At 36.4% G+C, this 13483-nt stretch overlaps 1 protein-coding gene across 8 annotated transcripts in view; it reads left to right on the top strand.

Moving 5' to 3' along the window:
• LOC133461274 (sodium bicarbonate cotransporter 3-like) overlaps nucleotides 1-13483 on the top strand; it is an 88220-nt gene that overhangs the window by 19289 nt on the left and 55448 nt on the right. For all 8 annotated transcript variants that reach the window (XM_061742128.1, XM_061742131.1, XM_061742129.1 and 5 more), the window contains exons 2-3: nucleotides 3933-4014; nucleotides 8239-8388. In XM_061742128.1, coding sequence (XP_061598112.1) covers nucleotides 3933-4014; nucleotides 8239-8388 — 232 coding nt within the window. The remainder of the gene's footprint in view (nucleotides 1-3932; nucleotides 4015-8238; nucleotides 8389-13483) is intronic.

Raw genomic sequence — 13483 nt, 5'->3', positions numbered from 1 at the left:
GCTCTGAACTTTTACTGATGTAAGGCTGGTGTAGAGTTAAGCCTTACCTTATTAAATTAAACCTTTTTGGGGTGATGAGTAGGATAAACACGGGGAAACTTCTGCTGAGTTCCAGTGTACTTTAATGTCCCTCAACAGTGTAGGACTTTAGAACATCAACACAGCACCTAGTGCCGTACTGTGGCGTATCACTCCGCCCAATCTAAAACAGACTAATCACTACAGATAAACTGACTGGTGTCATTATAGTCCCTGATTTACATCAGAATATAAAGAATATATTTATAAAATAATGAACCCTGAATTACCAAAATAACCTTAAAGGAGCATGAGGCTCCTTTTTAAGAAATGAGACTCTCTAGCGCCACCCTTCGCCACGACGGCCGTCGGGGGTACTGCAGCCAACAGCGAAGCCGGCACGGTAGAACGGGGAGACTGTGCATGACGTCACATCCACAGGACAGCGCGAGAAATTCGGGCCCTGAATTGCAGCACATTTTGCAGCACACAGCCTGTTCAAGGCAACGGAGAGATACACTAGAGGGCTCATTCTTTTTGGTTTGGAACGCTTCATCTGACATTATTACTAGAAAACTTAAAACGTATACGCATTTCTTTTCATAAATCCTGCCTCATGCTCCTTTTAACAAAAATAAATCTCCTCTTACACTTATAAGGTGATCATGAATCAATATTTTTTATGATGTAAAATTGTATGTTTTTCTTTACTTTTTTTTAATTGTTACATTTCCGGAAAAGAAAAAAGTCACATCATACATGAGAGAAACTATTCAGTTTGTGGCAAAATATTTGTACTTGTATGAAACTGAAGATGCATAATGCAAACCTGACATTTACTTTTAGTTCAGTTTGTGGAAAATGGTTGGCCTGGCTTTCTCTTTAAAACTTAAACAGTTATAAAGCATTACAAACTGGAACAATAGGGCAAACACACAGCATTGTTTTGTATTTTGTGTCTTTTCAAATAAAAGACCTTTTTTTCCAGTCATATGTTCCTCATTCAAGGTTGTTAAAAAAAATACTACTATAATATATCGTATCGTTATCGTGACCTCAATATTGTTCTACTTACTTTTCCATCCCTGCTGGTCTGTTGTCGTTCCACTTCCGTGTCTAGTCAGTCTTACCTCCAGGTTTTTGGTTGTTTAGGAATATCTTGTCTGGTTGTTCTTTGTTTGACTAAGTCTATGACTCCTGCCTCCCAGTCTTGTCCGTTTTGGTCCTCCCTAAACTTCCAACCTTGAAAGAGGTCATCTATTTTCTTTAATAAGCATTGTGTTCATAGCTATTAGAGGTGTGTATTGACAAGAATTTTACAATGTGATACGTATCCCGATACACGTGCCCCGATACATGTATCACCATACAATACCTATTTTAACATTGTGATATACAGTATCAAAGTATTTGACTTGTTAACTCAGTCAAAAACACAACTTTCTGTGTACACTACAGGATACTGATCAGAGGACAAACTGAGTCAAAATTTTGTTTTTAAACAACTGCTCCAGTTTAACTGCATTGCATAGGTGCGTTGTAGATCAAGTTAAAAAAAAACAACCTTTGCAATCATATTGCATAAGTGCTACACTGCCCTCGCTGAACACACTGAGATGAAGAAAATAAAGTGCAAATGGAGAGCAGACACTGAAATCGGTAATATTAGGATATGACAAATCTGTTTTATTAGGGTGATGAAATATCTCGATATATCGCTCTATCAATATTTTTTTCACACCCCTAGTAGCTATGTGTATAAATAACTCATATAAATAACTATATTTATATGAGTAAATAAAAAAACTATAAATAACGTGTTTATCATATCAGAATTGTTTATTCCCAAAAGATAGATTTGTTCAGGCTTTAGTTTTATTTGAACAGAAATGCTGTTCATAGGGTGGCTAAGCAAATTTCCAGTGATTCAAGACTTTGATTCTTTGACAAAAATGTTCAGATTGTTCAAAGTGGTACTTTTAAATTGGATCCTTTTTTTTAATCTTTATCTTTTATTCTATGTATTTATTATACCGTGTCACTGGCACAACTGCATCTTCATTTTCCCTCAAAACTCAGTTGTAACCATAATTACTCGTGCTTATAGATCATAAATGATCATTTTAAACAGTTTTAGCTTAGGTCACTCTCTGTACTGTGTGGTGCATGAATGACCCCACTTACTAAAGATTTTCAATATCAATGTTATTCCAGATATGCATGTCAAAGCTGAACAGCTGCCTCTCGTCAGTGAGCCGTGTTGCTCATCATATTAATCCACCAGTTACTGAGAAACCCACACAGTCACAGATGGTGTCAGTTATTGTGAAATACAACAAGAATGTACACTATATAATCTAAATGTGGTTTAAGACATATTTAAAGTTCTAAACCAGTTACAAAACAAGTACAGCAAAATATTCTGATCAGTTTAAATATCTTTTAGTAATAATCATTAAATAATGCAGTAATACAGATTAGTATGTGCTTTCTGAAGGAACCGTGTTCGGTTCAACTGAATGGCCTCCATGTAATTCCAGTATCATGTAAACCCGTCCAGCATTACCTTTTTTGTTTTCAGTTTCATGCTCAGAGGGCTTTTCCCCCACATGATTGGCTGTGAACAACGAAAGGATCCTTCATCTGGCCATTTTCTGACATCAACTGTTTCTCCATCATCTAGGAGAACATTTTAATGTATTTGTTGATTTAAGAGACTAAGAATTGAAGAGAAAAATTTAAAAGAACATATCACCAGTGAAAAGGGAAATGGCATAAATTAAATTGATATTGGCTTAGCAATCACAGATTTTGAATAGCATAAATATTACCAAAGATAATTTATTTGTTACAAATTCTGGTAGCTTCTGTCACTGGGTCTAATGCATTCTCTAATTGGATATTTCCATCAGTTAATATTTCCATGACATAGTAATTATTTTGAAAAAAGTCATAACCTTATATTCAGTGATGGCTGTCTGTTTATTGAAGTTGGTATGAAACCCAATCCTTATGGTATGGATCATAAAAAAGAAAAAAGAAAACAACAAAGCTTCCAATAAACACTAATTGGTTAGTGGGGAATAATGCATGGATAAACCCACATAGAATTCCTGACAAAATCTTGCTGCAATATATTGCTCTAAAGGTTATTAAATGTACGTCAATGCTTCTATGCACCATTTCCAAAAAATTTAATTTAAAAATACTATATTAATCTCGGAAGGGAAATTAATTACAAAGGTGTCATTGTTCATTATTAGATTAGTTATCAGTGCATGGTGGACTGGATATGATGATATGGTAACTGTAATACGCAGAGCTTTTTAACAGCTGTAGTCTTTGGCTCTCTAGGTTTTTATTTGTATGCTGTCTGCATCTTAGCCTGTAGCCTTACACAATTTTAATATGCTCCTGGCAGTAGTGAAGTATTTCACTTTAGCTGTTTCTGAGCAGTTTGAAAGCAGCATGATGCATTATCAACACTAAATTAAAATGGAAACAGGATAGCTCCACTCATAAAATTGTGGCTCTGTAAATTATTGGATTTAAAAAAAAATATTTAATGACCATTCAAAAATAATTACCATTGCAATATGACAGAAGGTTAAATACAAAAAAAAAGCATTCTACCAGCTTACACAACTTGCAGGAAACAGGACTTTCTCCTGTTTCTTTCTTTTTAGTTTGGACAGGTAATGGTGTCCCTCACCTATTCATCGGAGTTATCACATTTGAAATGTATTCTTCATACAGGGGAGTCATTTTTTGTGTCCAATATTGTATAGATAAAGTTATTTATAAACAAAATCAAGATGGGATATGTGTATTGTAAAAGTTAATTATTAATTATAAAATGAAATCTGTGTGAATATGGCATATTTTAATTGTCTCCTCTTCGTTATCATTCCCAGGGTATGGATGAAGAAGCAATAGTTGACCACGGAAAGACCAGCTTCTCTACTCTCTCAAACTATGAAAGGGAAGATTTGGAAAGTAAGTTAAAAGCCTGTAATAGATATCTTCTTTTTTTTTTATTTTGAAATTTAAGATAAAAAGTGCTTCCTCATTATGTTCACTATAATATTAATGTCCTTTTCACTAACTCATTTTCATTTGAATTTTCTTGACAACAATAAAATAATGGATCAATAATTTGTTAATAGACACAAGAGCAGAAGACACTACTCGGTGTCTTTACAGACCTGCACTATTTAGTTGTGAAAATAAGTTTGCAATTTGATACCAAAAACACACACACATTCACAAACAAAAAGAAAAAAAATGTGTAAGAGGCAAGTTTACCATAGTGTTTTTTCACTTCTTTTTACATGACACTTTTTGGCATTTAGGAAAAGAAATCTGACTATGTTTACATGCAGTCAAAATTCGGCTTATTGCTAATATTCCGGTTACTGAAACATTGGGAATATTCCGTTTACATGGTAATTAATCATTCAGGATATCTGGATCAAACCAGCGACGCACGGAGAACATCATGACGCAATTCCCGTCATTTCTGCTTCTTCTTCCTGTATCCAAATTCAAAACAAATGCTGCTTCTGCAACTTTTCTCTCACCTTCTTGTAAATCTTCTATCCCGGTACTTTCTACCGTCTACAAATGCAGAAATGTTCATATCCTTCATTACATTTATGAAGTGATTAGTCTCCTCCTGGTCTTGGTTTCTCCGTGTTTAGAAGAACTTCCTGGACTCAAAAGACCAGGATTCCTTGTGAACAGAGCATGTGCAGAAAACAAATTCCTGTTCCGTTTGATGGGGATATTCCGTTTTGGAGTTTACGTGACTGAATATTCAGGTTTTAAAAGGAGTAACCCAGGGCTCATATTGGGGTTTTTAAAAACCTGAATATGAGCAAATTCAGGTTATTCAAAGGGGTTATTGGTGTTTACATGGCCGTGCAAATTCGGGTTATTGCCAATATTCGGGTTTTAAAAGGGTTATTGATGCATGGAAACGCAGTCCATATTTGCAGCAACAGATGTCATCTCTTTACCAGTCTGTGGACTGATTCCCCGAAAGGCCGTACAGTTTGAACAGGAGTCAGATCTGCTGCAGGAAGGGCAGCCAAGCACATGCACGCTTTGTGTGTGAAGTCACAGCATTGTGAATCATGCAGAATGGTGTCTCACATTGTCCTGCTAAAATAACCGTGGGCCTCCTGGAAAAGGAAAGGCCTGATGATATCATATGTCTCTCCAAAACTATTGTTTGTGTTTCTGCATCAATGAAGCCTTCACATACAGTATACACAAGTCATTTGTGTCCTGGGCATTGATGCATCCCCAAACCGTCACAGATGCTCACTTTTGCACTTTTCACTGACAAAACCCTGGATGTCTGCTCATTACACTTTGGACAAGATACAATGTCAATTTCTCAAAAACAAGCTGTAGATATTTAAGCATTTCTGTTTTGTGTTTATTTTTTAAACTTTGACATCAAGAAATATTTAGTTGAAACTACTGATAAATCTTTGAGACTGAGTTATGAGCCACTATCCAGACTCCCTTGAAAAAAACTAGTCTTTGATAGATTTATGCTCCTTTTTAAATACAGGACTGTCTCAGAAAATTAGAATATTGTGATTTTCTGTAATGCAATTAAAAAAAAACAAAAATGTCATACATTCTGGATTCATTACAAATCAACTGAAATATTGCAAGCCTTTTATTATTTTAATATTGCTGATCATGGCTTACAGCTTAAGAAAACTCAAATATCCCATCTCAAAAAATTAGAATATTCTGGGAATCTTAATCTTAAACTGTAAACCATGATCAGCTATATTAAAATGATAAAAGGCTTGCAATATTTCAGTTGATTTGTAATGAATCCAGAATGTATGACATTTTTTTTTTTTAATTGCATTACAGAAAATAAATAACTTTTATCACAATATTCTAATTTTCTGAGACAGTCCTGTACAATCCTGGAGTCCCCACTTGTTGCTAACTAATACTTATTTTGCTTCCAGAACACTGTCATTGCATTTTCAGTGTTAATTTTTTTTTTTTTTTGTGTCTTTGCTACTCTCATATTCTTGTAATGTATTGCTGGCATTAGAGTTTAGATTTGTTTATATTTTATAAATGTGGGAAATGCCTTTTGGCACACAATTTGAACACGTTCCACCCCTCCCACGAATCAGCTGATACCAACTCCCAAGGTGCTGATGCCCAGAAACCCCAGCATCGTGCCAGCATCCAACTGTAGGCTCTGAGTCTAAGTCTTGCTGAATACTCCCCAATATTTTAGTGTGCTGCAGGGATAAGATGTGAAAAGAGATTAGATCAGAAACCTCAAGCCAAATCGGAAGTATTTACTTTGATAATGTGAATGAAATGTGTAATGATCACTATGATCCACCCTGGGGATCCCACCACCCACCTGCTCCTGGATTAAGGACTTTTTGGTGAACCGACCCCAGCGCGTGAAGCTCGGTCCTCACCTCTCCTCCCTCCGCACTCTCAGCACTGGCTCTCCTCAGGGCTGTGTGCTGAGCCCACTTCTGTACTCGCTCTACAGTTCGGACTGCAGCCCCGCCCACCCAGAGAATGTCATTGTCAAGTTTGCTGATGACACAACGGTGGTGGGGCTGATCACAGGGGGAAACGAGGCGGCCTACAGAGATGAGGTCCTTAAACTTGGTGAGTGGTGTGCACTGAACAACCTGGCACTGAACACCACCAAAACCAAGGAGCTCATCCTGGATTTCAGGCGGAATCGAGCCGCCCCCGTCCCCCTGCACATCAACGGCGAATGTGTGGAGCAAGTGCAGTCCTTCAAGTTCCTGGGCGTCCACATCACTGCAGACCTCTCCTGGTCTGTCAACACCACTGCACTGGTGAAGAAGGCTCAGCAGCGGCTGCACTTCCTGAGGGTGCTCAGGAAGGTGAACTTGAACACGCAGCTGCTGGTGGCCTTCTACCGGTCGACCATAGAAAGCCTGCTGACCCACGCCGTGACAGTGTGGCACTCCAGCTGCACGGAAGCAGACAGGAAGAGGCTGCAGAGGGTGGCAAACACAGCACGGAAGATCATCGGCTGCCCTCTGCCCTCTCTGCCCTCCCTGTCTGACATCTACAGCTCCCGCTGCCTCAACAGGGCAAGGAACATTTTAAAGGACAACACCCACCCCGGTTTCCACCTTTTTGACCTGTTGCCCTCTGGGAGGCGCTTCAGGTCCTTACGATCCCGAACCAACAGACTCAGGGACAGCTTCTTCCCCAAAGCTGTGAACTTTTTGAACTCTTAAGCTACCTCACACTGTGCAATATTTCCTATTTCCTGTCCATAATGTCTATATATATTTAATGTGCAATACTCTTCCATCCTTTCAGTGCAATATTCTTCCACCCACCCAAGTGCAATATTCCTCCACCCATTCATTCATGTACATTTTTATTTTATTTTATTCTCCCATTCACTCTTTCCTTATAGTGTATATATATATATTTATGTTTACTTTTTTTGTTCATTTTTGTTGTGTACAGTCTACTTGTTTATATAGTTTATATAGTCTTTTTGTTTTGCACTTTGACGGAGCTGCTGCCTAATTCCATTGTAGAAATATAATGATAATAAAGGCTTTCTATTTCTATTTCTATGTTAGTCAACTGAAGTGCAATGAAGTAGGTGAAATAAAAAACATTAAAAAAAGTAAATCACATTCTTGGTATTTGTGTCTTTAGAATGAAGGTTCATACAAGTATTTTTTGAGGAAAGGAGATTTGTAATATCACAGTTTTGACACATCTGTTCGTCTATGCAATTTATTTTTCTCTTTGTTTCATCTCCACTGAATTTTCTATCCTTCTTTACTTCTTTACTATCCATAAGTGTCCTTCACCATTTGTTTCTGTGCGATGAATGACCTTCATGTCTTCCTCTGCATGCTGCATCTTTATCTTCTGCATTCTGTCCCCAATCAAAGAGCGGTGACTCATCTTTGAAAAATTGATATAGGCAGAGTGGGGAAGGTGAAAATAGGGCATTTTAATTTCAGAGAGCTATTCCTTCATGTTAGTGATAATAATGAGGGGAGGAAGATAAGGCGATGAAGGAAAAACTGAGGAGAAAAAAAAACTTAACAGTGGTTTTTTTCCCAAGTAGGTCATTTATTGTGTAGTTATGTGTAGGAAATTGAAATGACATCAAGGTTCTATTACATGTCAACAGTTGTCTTTCTTTCCCAGGCCACAGAGCAGTGTATGTAGGTGTCCATGTTCCTCTTGGAAGGGGGAGCAAAAGGAGGCACCGTCACCGAGGACACAGACACCACAGAAAGAAGAAAGAGAAAGACTCTGAAGACGGGAAGGAAGATGGCAGGGAATCCCCCATTTATGGTTGGGCACTGATTCCACTTTATTTCACTACATGACACATGCATGTCTTACTGTCCAATTTTTAAAACAAATGCCATTTTTCTCAAATTATGACAATTTCACATGAATGTGCTTTCTTACACCCAATAGTGCCAGGATGTGAATCAATTCTGTTGAGCTCTATCAACTCTGCTTAGTCACACACTTAGTAAATCGACATTTTGGTCTCTGCATTATGTAAAGCCAGGGATTTGCTAGCCTCTTGTAATTGTCATATACTATTTACACCAAAAACATACAAAAATTGAAAAATGATTACACACATCATCTCCTGTACGGAAGATGTTGTTCTCCGAACCATGTGAATCAAAAATGTTGTGCTAAAAAGGCTTTAAAGGCCACCTTAAAAAGTGTCTGACACATTGAAGGCTATTACATTTTATGGAGTTTGTGCTTGTACAGTTGAAATCAGAAGTTTACATGCACTGTGCAAAAAGATAAATCATATTTTTTGTCTCACTGTCTGAATTTAAATCAGACTAAACTTCTACTGTTTTAGGTCGGTCAGAATTATTTCATTTTGTGAAATGCCATAATAATGAGAGAGAGAATCTCTTAGAGAATTGTATATTACTTTCTTTGAGGTCAAATGTTTACATACACAAAAAGTACTATCGGTGCGTCCGAAATGCCATACTAAACAGTATATACTAAAAAGTATACTTAAATTCAGCACACTTTTGAGTAAATATCAGTAGTGTGCATTCATTTGAACGTACTATTAAGAGCGCACACGTCACTTTTTGCCGTTGGGAGGAAGTGACGTGTCACAGCAGCAGCACCGCTCCACTATTTCCTGTTTATCCTGGCCGAAACAAGATGACAGTATATAATATTATAATACTAATATAATATAATATTATTATACTTAATATTATACTTATGACATATACGTATCACTTAGCAACCAAATACCGCTGCATTGCATCGTGGGAAGTTTCTGCTTCGCTAGTGTCCATCAATCCACACTAATACATTTCTCCAGAATGAGTATGGATAGAGCATACTATTGAATACGTACTAATGTTTCGGACGCACTAAAAAATGTCACATACTCATTAGGGTGGAAGTATGGGATTTCGGACGCAGCCTATGTCTTTAAATAACGTAGGGAATCCCAGATGATTGTCATGGGTTTGGAAGCTCCTGATAAGTTGGTTGACAACATGTGAGTTAACTGAAGGCACACCTGAGGCCTGGGGGTGTATTTTAAACCCTCATGTGAAACACTCAGCTTCCTTGTTTGAAATCATGAGAAAATCAAAAGGAATCAGGGAGAGAATTAGGAATGGCACACACCTGTCATCAAAAAAAAGTGGAAAAAATAAAATGTGAGCATATGTGAACAATGCCAAACGATTAATTTGGTGACCCCAAACAATGTGGGAAATTATGTTCTTTTTCTGACAAGGCAAAGAGAACTTTTGTTTTTTTTTTTTTTTTTTTTTGTACTTTATTTTTCTATGTGCCACACCATAGTGACGTTCAGTATAACAACAAAAAAACAACAACTAATATACATATATAGACATAAGACAGACACCAACCTCAACATATACACGAAAAAAAAAAAAAAAAATATAATAAAAAAAAATAAATAAATAAATTAAAAAAAAAAAAAAAAAAAAAGAAAAAATTAAAAGGACATATCTAAACAACAAACACAAACAAAGCAAAGAGAGGCCTAACATGCCTTTTAAATACCTTCTAACCCCCCTGTTACCTCCCTCCCCTATACATCCCTTACACTTCACTCTTTTATGTATTAGCCAAAATTCCTATTTTCACAAATCCTTATTTCCATTCTTATTTCATGAACACAATACAGCTAGAGGGAGAGAGACGCTCCATGAGAGCAAGTAAGCAAACAAGCACATAACAGTACCTCCAAAGATAAAAAGATAATAATAAAAATAAATAAATAAATAAAAATAAATAAATTAAGTTAAAGAGAAAAAAAAAAAAAAAAAAAACATGAAGTGCTCCCCGTTCAGTTGTTGACTCCTCCATATTATTATTATTATTATTATACTCCATATCCGTCAAATAATCCATTGACCGCCTCAGTATTAAGAGTAGTAAGCTTTTAGGTGCATTTAGATCTCTTCATGTCTTATGCTATCTTAGCATTTTACCCCCATTTTTTATATAGCTCTCCCACTTAGCCCACAGCATGTGTCTCATCCCAAGATTTCCTCTGATTTTACATGTTAACTGCTCCATTTCTTTTACTTGTTCCATTAAGTCTCGCCATTTCTCTAAAACTGGACTTGATTTCTGAAGCCAGTTTTTTGTTATGAGTTTAAGAGCTGTTATTCTTAAAATTCTTATAAGGTACTTATTAGGAGTGTCAAAAAATATCGATATGCATCGTTAATCGGTGTTTAACACCAACGATGCGACTACATCGGTGCACGTTGAACTGTATCGGACCAAATAAAGCATAAACGGGACGTTGGTTCGGTCCTAGCGTTGGGAATCGATGCACCGAGTAACTGCGGTAAAAATACAGATCTACAAGCCCACAGTGCGTTGCATTTAGGCAGGTTGTGAGCTTGGAGATCTGCTCCTTTCCTACTTCCGGCGCAGGACACCGGCGCGCGCATATCACCACGCGCATGACGCTGTAAAATGTGCGACACGAGCGAACGTAAACACAGGCTGGCTGCAGCATTGAGCATCATGGCAGACGATAACGGAGAACAAATATACAGTGGAGGAACACATCTTAAATCTTTTGTTTGGAAGACGTTTGGATTTTATAAAAAGGGAGGAAAACTGGACAAAACTATGGCCATTTGTAAGGTATGAAATTGATTTTGACATAACAGCAGGCTCATTTTATAGTTTAATTTTGTGATCTGATTTGTGGCATTGTTGAGGAATTTTGAGGAGATTTTCATTGTTAGTTTGGAGCTTTGCAAAGTACAATAATTTTGCACTGTACTGAAGCCAGAAGAGGGCTAAGCCTTATTTTCTAGACCTTTTATATTTCATATTTCTCCACCTGACAAAGTAAGTACCTGCCAAAGTGAATCTCTTAGAAATAGGTGTGTGAGACAGAGACTTCCATTCCATGTCAGAATGTATAGTACAGTAGTTTATAGTTTTGTATTTGTATTCATGTTGGTGTTTACTGTTTAGTATTGGAATAATAAACATGACATGATTCATTTGTCATCCAGACATCCGCCTTTCTTTACAAAGGTATTTTTTATTTTGTTTTCCCATAGTCCTTTATGAGATAATATCAATGTATTACTTGCTTGAGCTTTTTAATGAAAAGTTTTGAAAAATGTATTAATATATCAGATCGCATCGTATCGAATCGCATGACATTGCATCAAATTCCACAAAATCGAATTGCATCGAAATTGTACCGTATCGGATCGAATCGTCTGGTCTATAAAATGTATCGTCCCTGAATCGCATCGGAGCCCATATATCGGATACGTATCGCATCGTCTTGTAAGGGAGAGATTCACACCCCTAGTACTTATCCTCAGTTTTAACTATCTCTTTTGGCATTTTTCCTAACAAAGCAAACTCATAATCAATATTTAAGTCCAACTTCAAAATACAACAGATTTCTTTACTAATACTTGACCAATACATTTTCAGAATAGGACAGGACCAGAAGATGTGACTGTAATTAGCATGGTTTTCACCACAATCCCGCCAACATTTTGATGTTACTGATTGCTGGAATTTAGCTTGTTGGACAGGTGTTAGAAAATATCTCATCTGAATCTTCCATGCATATTCTCGCCAGAACAGAGATGCAGTTGTTTTATGTGAGGATAAACTTATATCTTCCCAATCGGGTTCAGATATAATAAGATCGAGTTCTTCTTGCCAACTTATTTTTTGTCTCAGTTCTTCTGGTTCGTCATCACTTTCTAAGATATTATATAATACCGATATATGATGTTTAACATTCACACATTTATAGTTCTTAACTAAAAATTGAATTAAAGGATGAAAGTCTCTAATTGTTTTCTTCTGTATATCATTGTTTTCCAGATAACTTCTAACTTGTAAATAACCAAAGAAATGGGAGGATGGCAGACCATGTTCTTGTTGTAATAATGTAAATTCCACAATACCCTTTTTATCTATTAACTGTCCGAATATACTTAATCCTTTTTTGCTCCAAATTTTAAATATACCCACTTCCTTGTTCGGTCTAAAGTCCGGATCTTTACTTATTTCTCTCAATAGTAACAGTTCATTTTGAATCTTTAGATCTCTTCTTACTTTATTCCAAGCAGTAAGTGTATTTTGAAACCATTTATTATCTATTTTTTGTTTGTTTGTTTTTGCTAAGAATGGAAGAAGTTTCCCCATCTCTCTACATTGAAACAGTTCTATAGACCTCCATTTTGCTTTTATATCGTCATTTAGTAATGTTTGTAATGACTGTATTTGGGCTGCATAAAAATAATTCTGCAAATTTGGGAGAGCCAGCCCCCCAAATCTTTTGGCCAATTTAAGTGTTTTCATTTTAACCCTCGGCTTTTTACTGTTCCATATAAATTTAATTAACATTCGATCCCATGATCTAAACGTAACTGGACTAACATATAAGGGTAATGACTTAAATAGGAATAAAAATCTAGGGAGTATATTCATCCTGATAGTATCAATCTTTCCAAATAACGACAAAGGGACTAAACTCCATCTATTTAGATCCTGTTTGATTCTTATTTCAAGTTTATCATAGTTACACTTATATAATTGTTCTATATTCTTAGGTATTTCTATTCCTAAATATTTAATTTTCTCTCTATCCCATTTCCATGGGAATCCATTTTTTAACTCTATAGGAATGGGTTCTCCTAAGCTAATCGATTCACATTTTTGCATATTCAATTTATACCCAGATACTGTACTATAATCCTTAATATTAGTCATTAGAGCCGGAAGAGTTCTTTCTAATTTAGTTAAGTATAAAATAATGTCGTCTGCATACAATGCTAATTTATGGTGTGTACCTGCAATTTCTACCCCTTGTATTTCCTCATTCCTCCTGATACTAGCAGCTAGTGGTTCAATA

The sequence above is a fragment of the Cololabis saira genome, chromosome 15 (assembly GCF_033807715.1).
Source record: "Cololabis saira isolate AMF1-May2022 chromosome 15, fColSai1.1, whole genome shotgun sequence".
In the NCBI taxonomy this organism is placed as follows: Eukaryota; Metazoa; Chordata; class Actinopteri; order Beloniformes; family Belonidae; genus Cololabis; species Cololabis saira.
The sequence above is the reverse complement of the archived record's forward strand: the minus strand, read 5'-3'. Positions and strand labels throughout refer to the sequence as shown.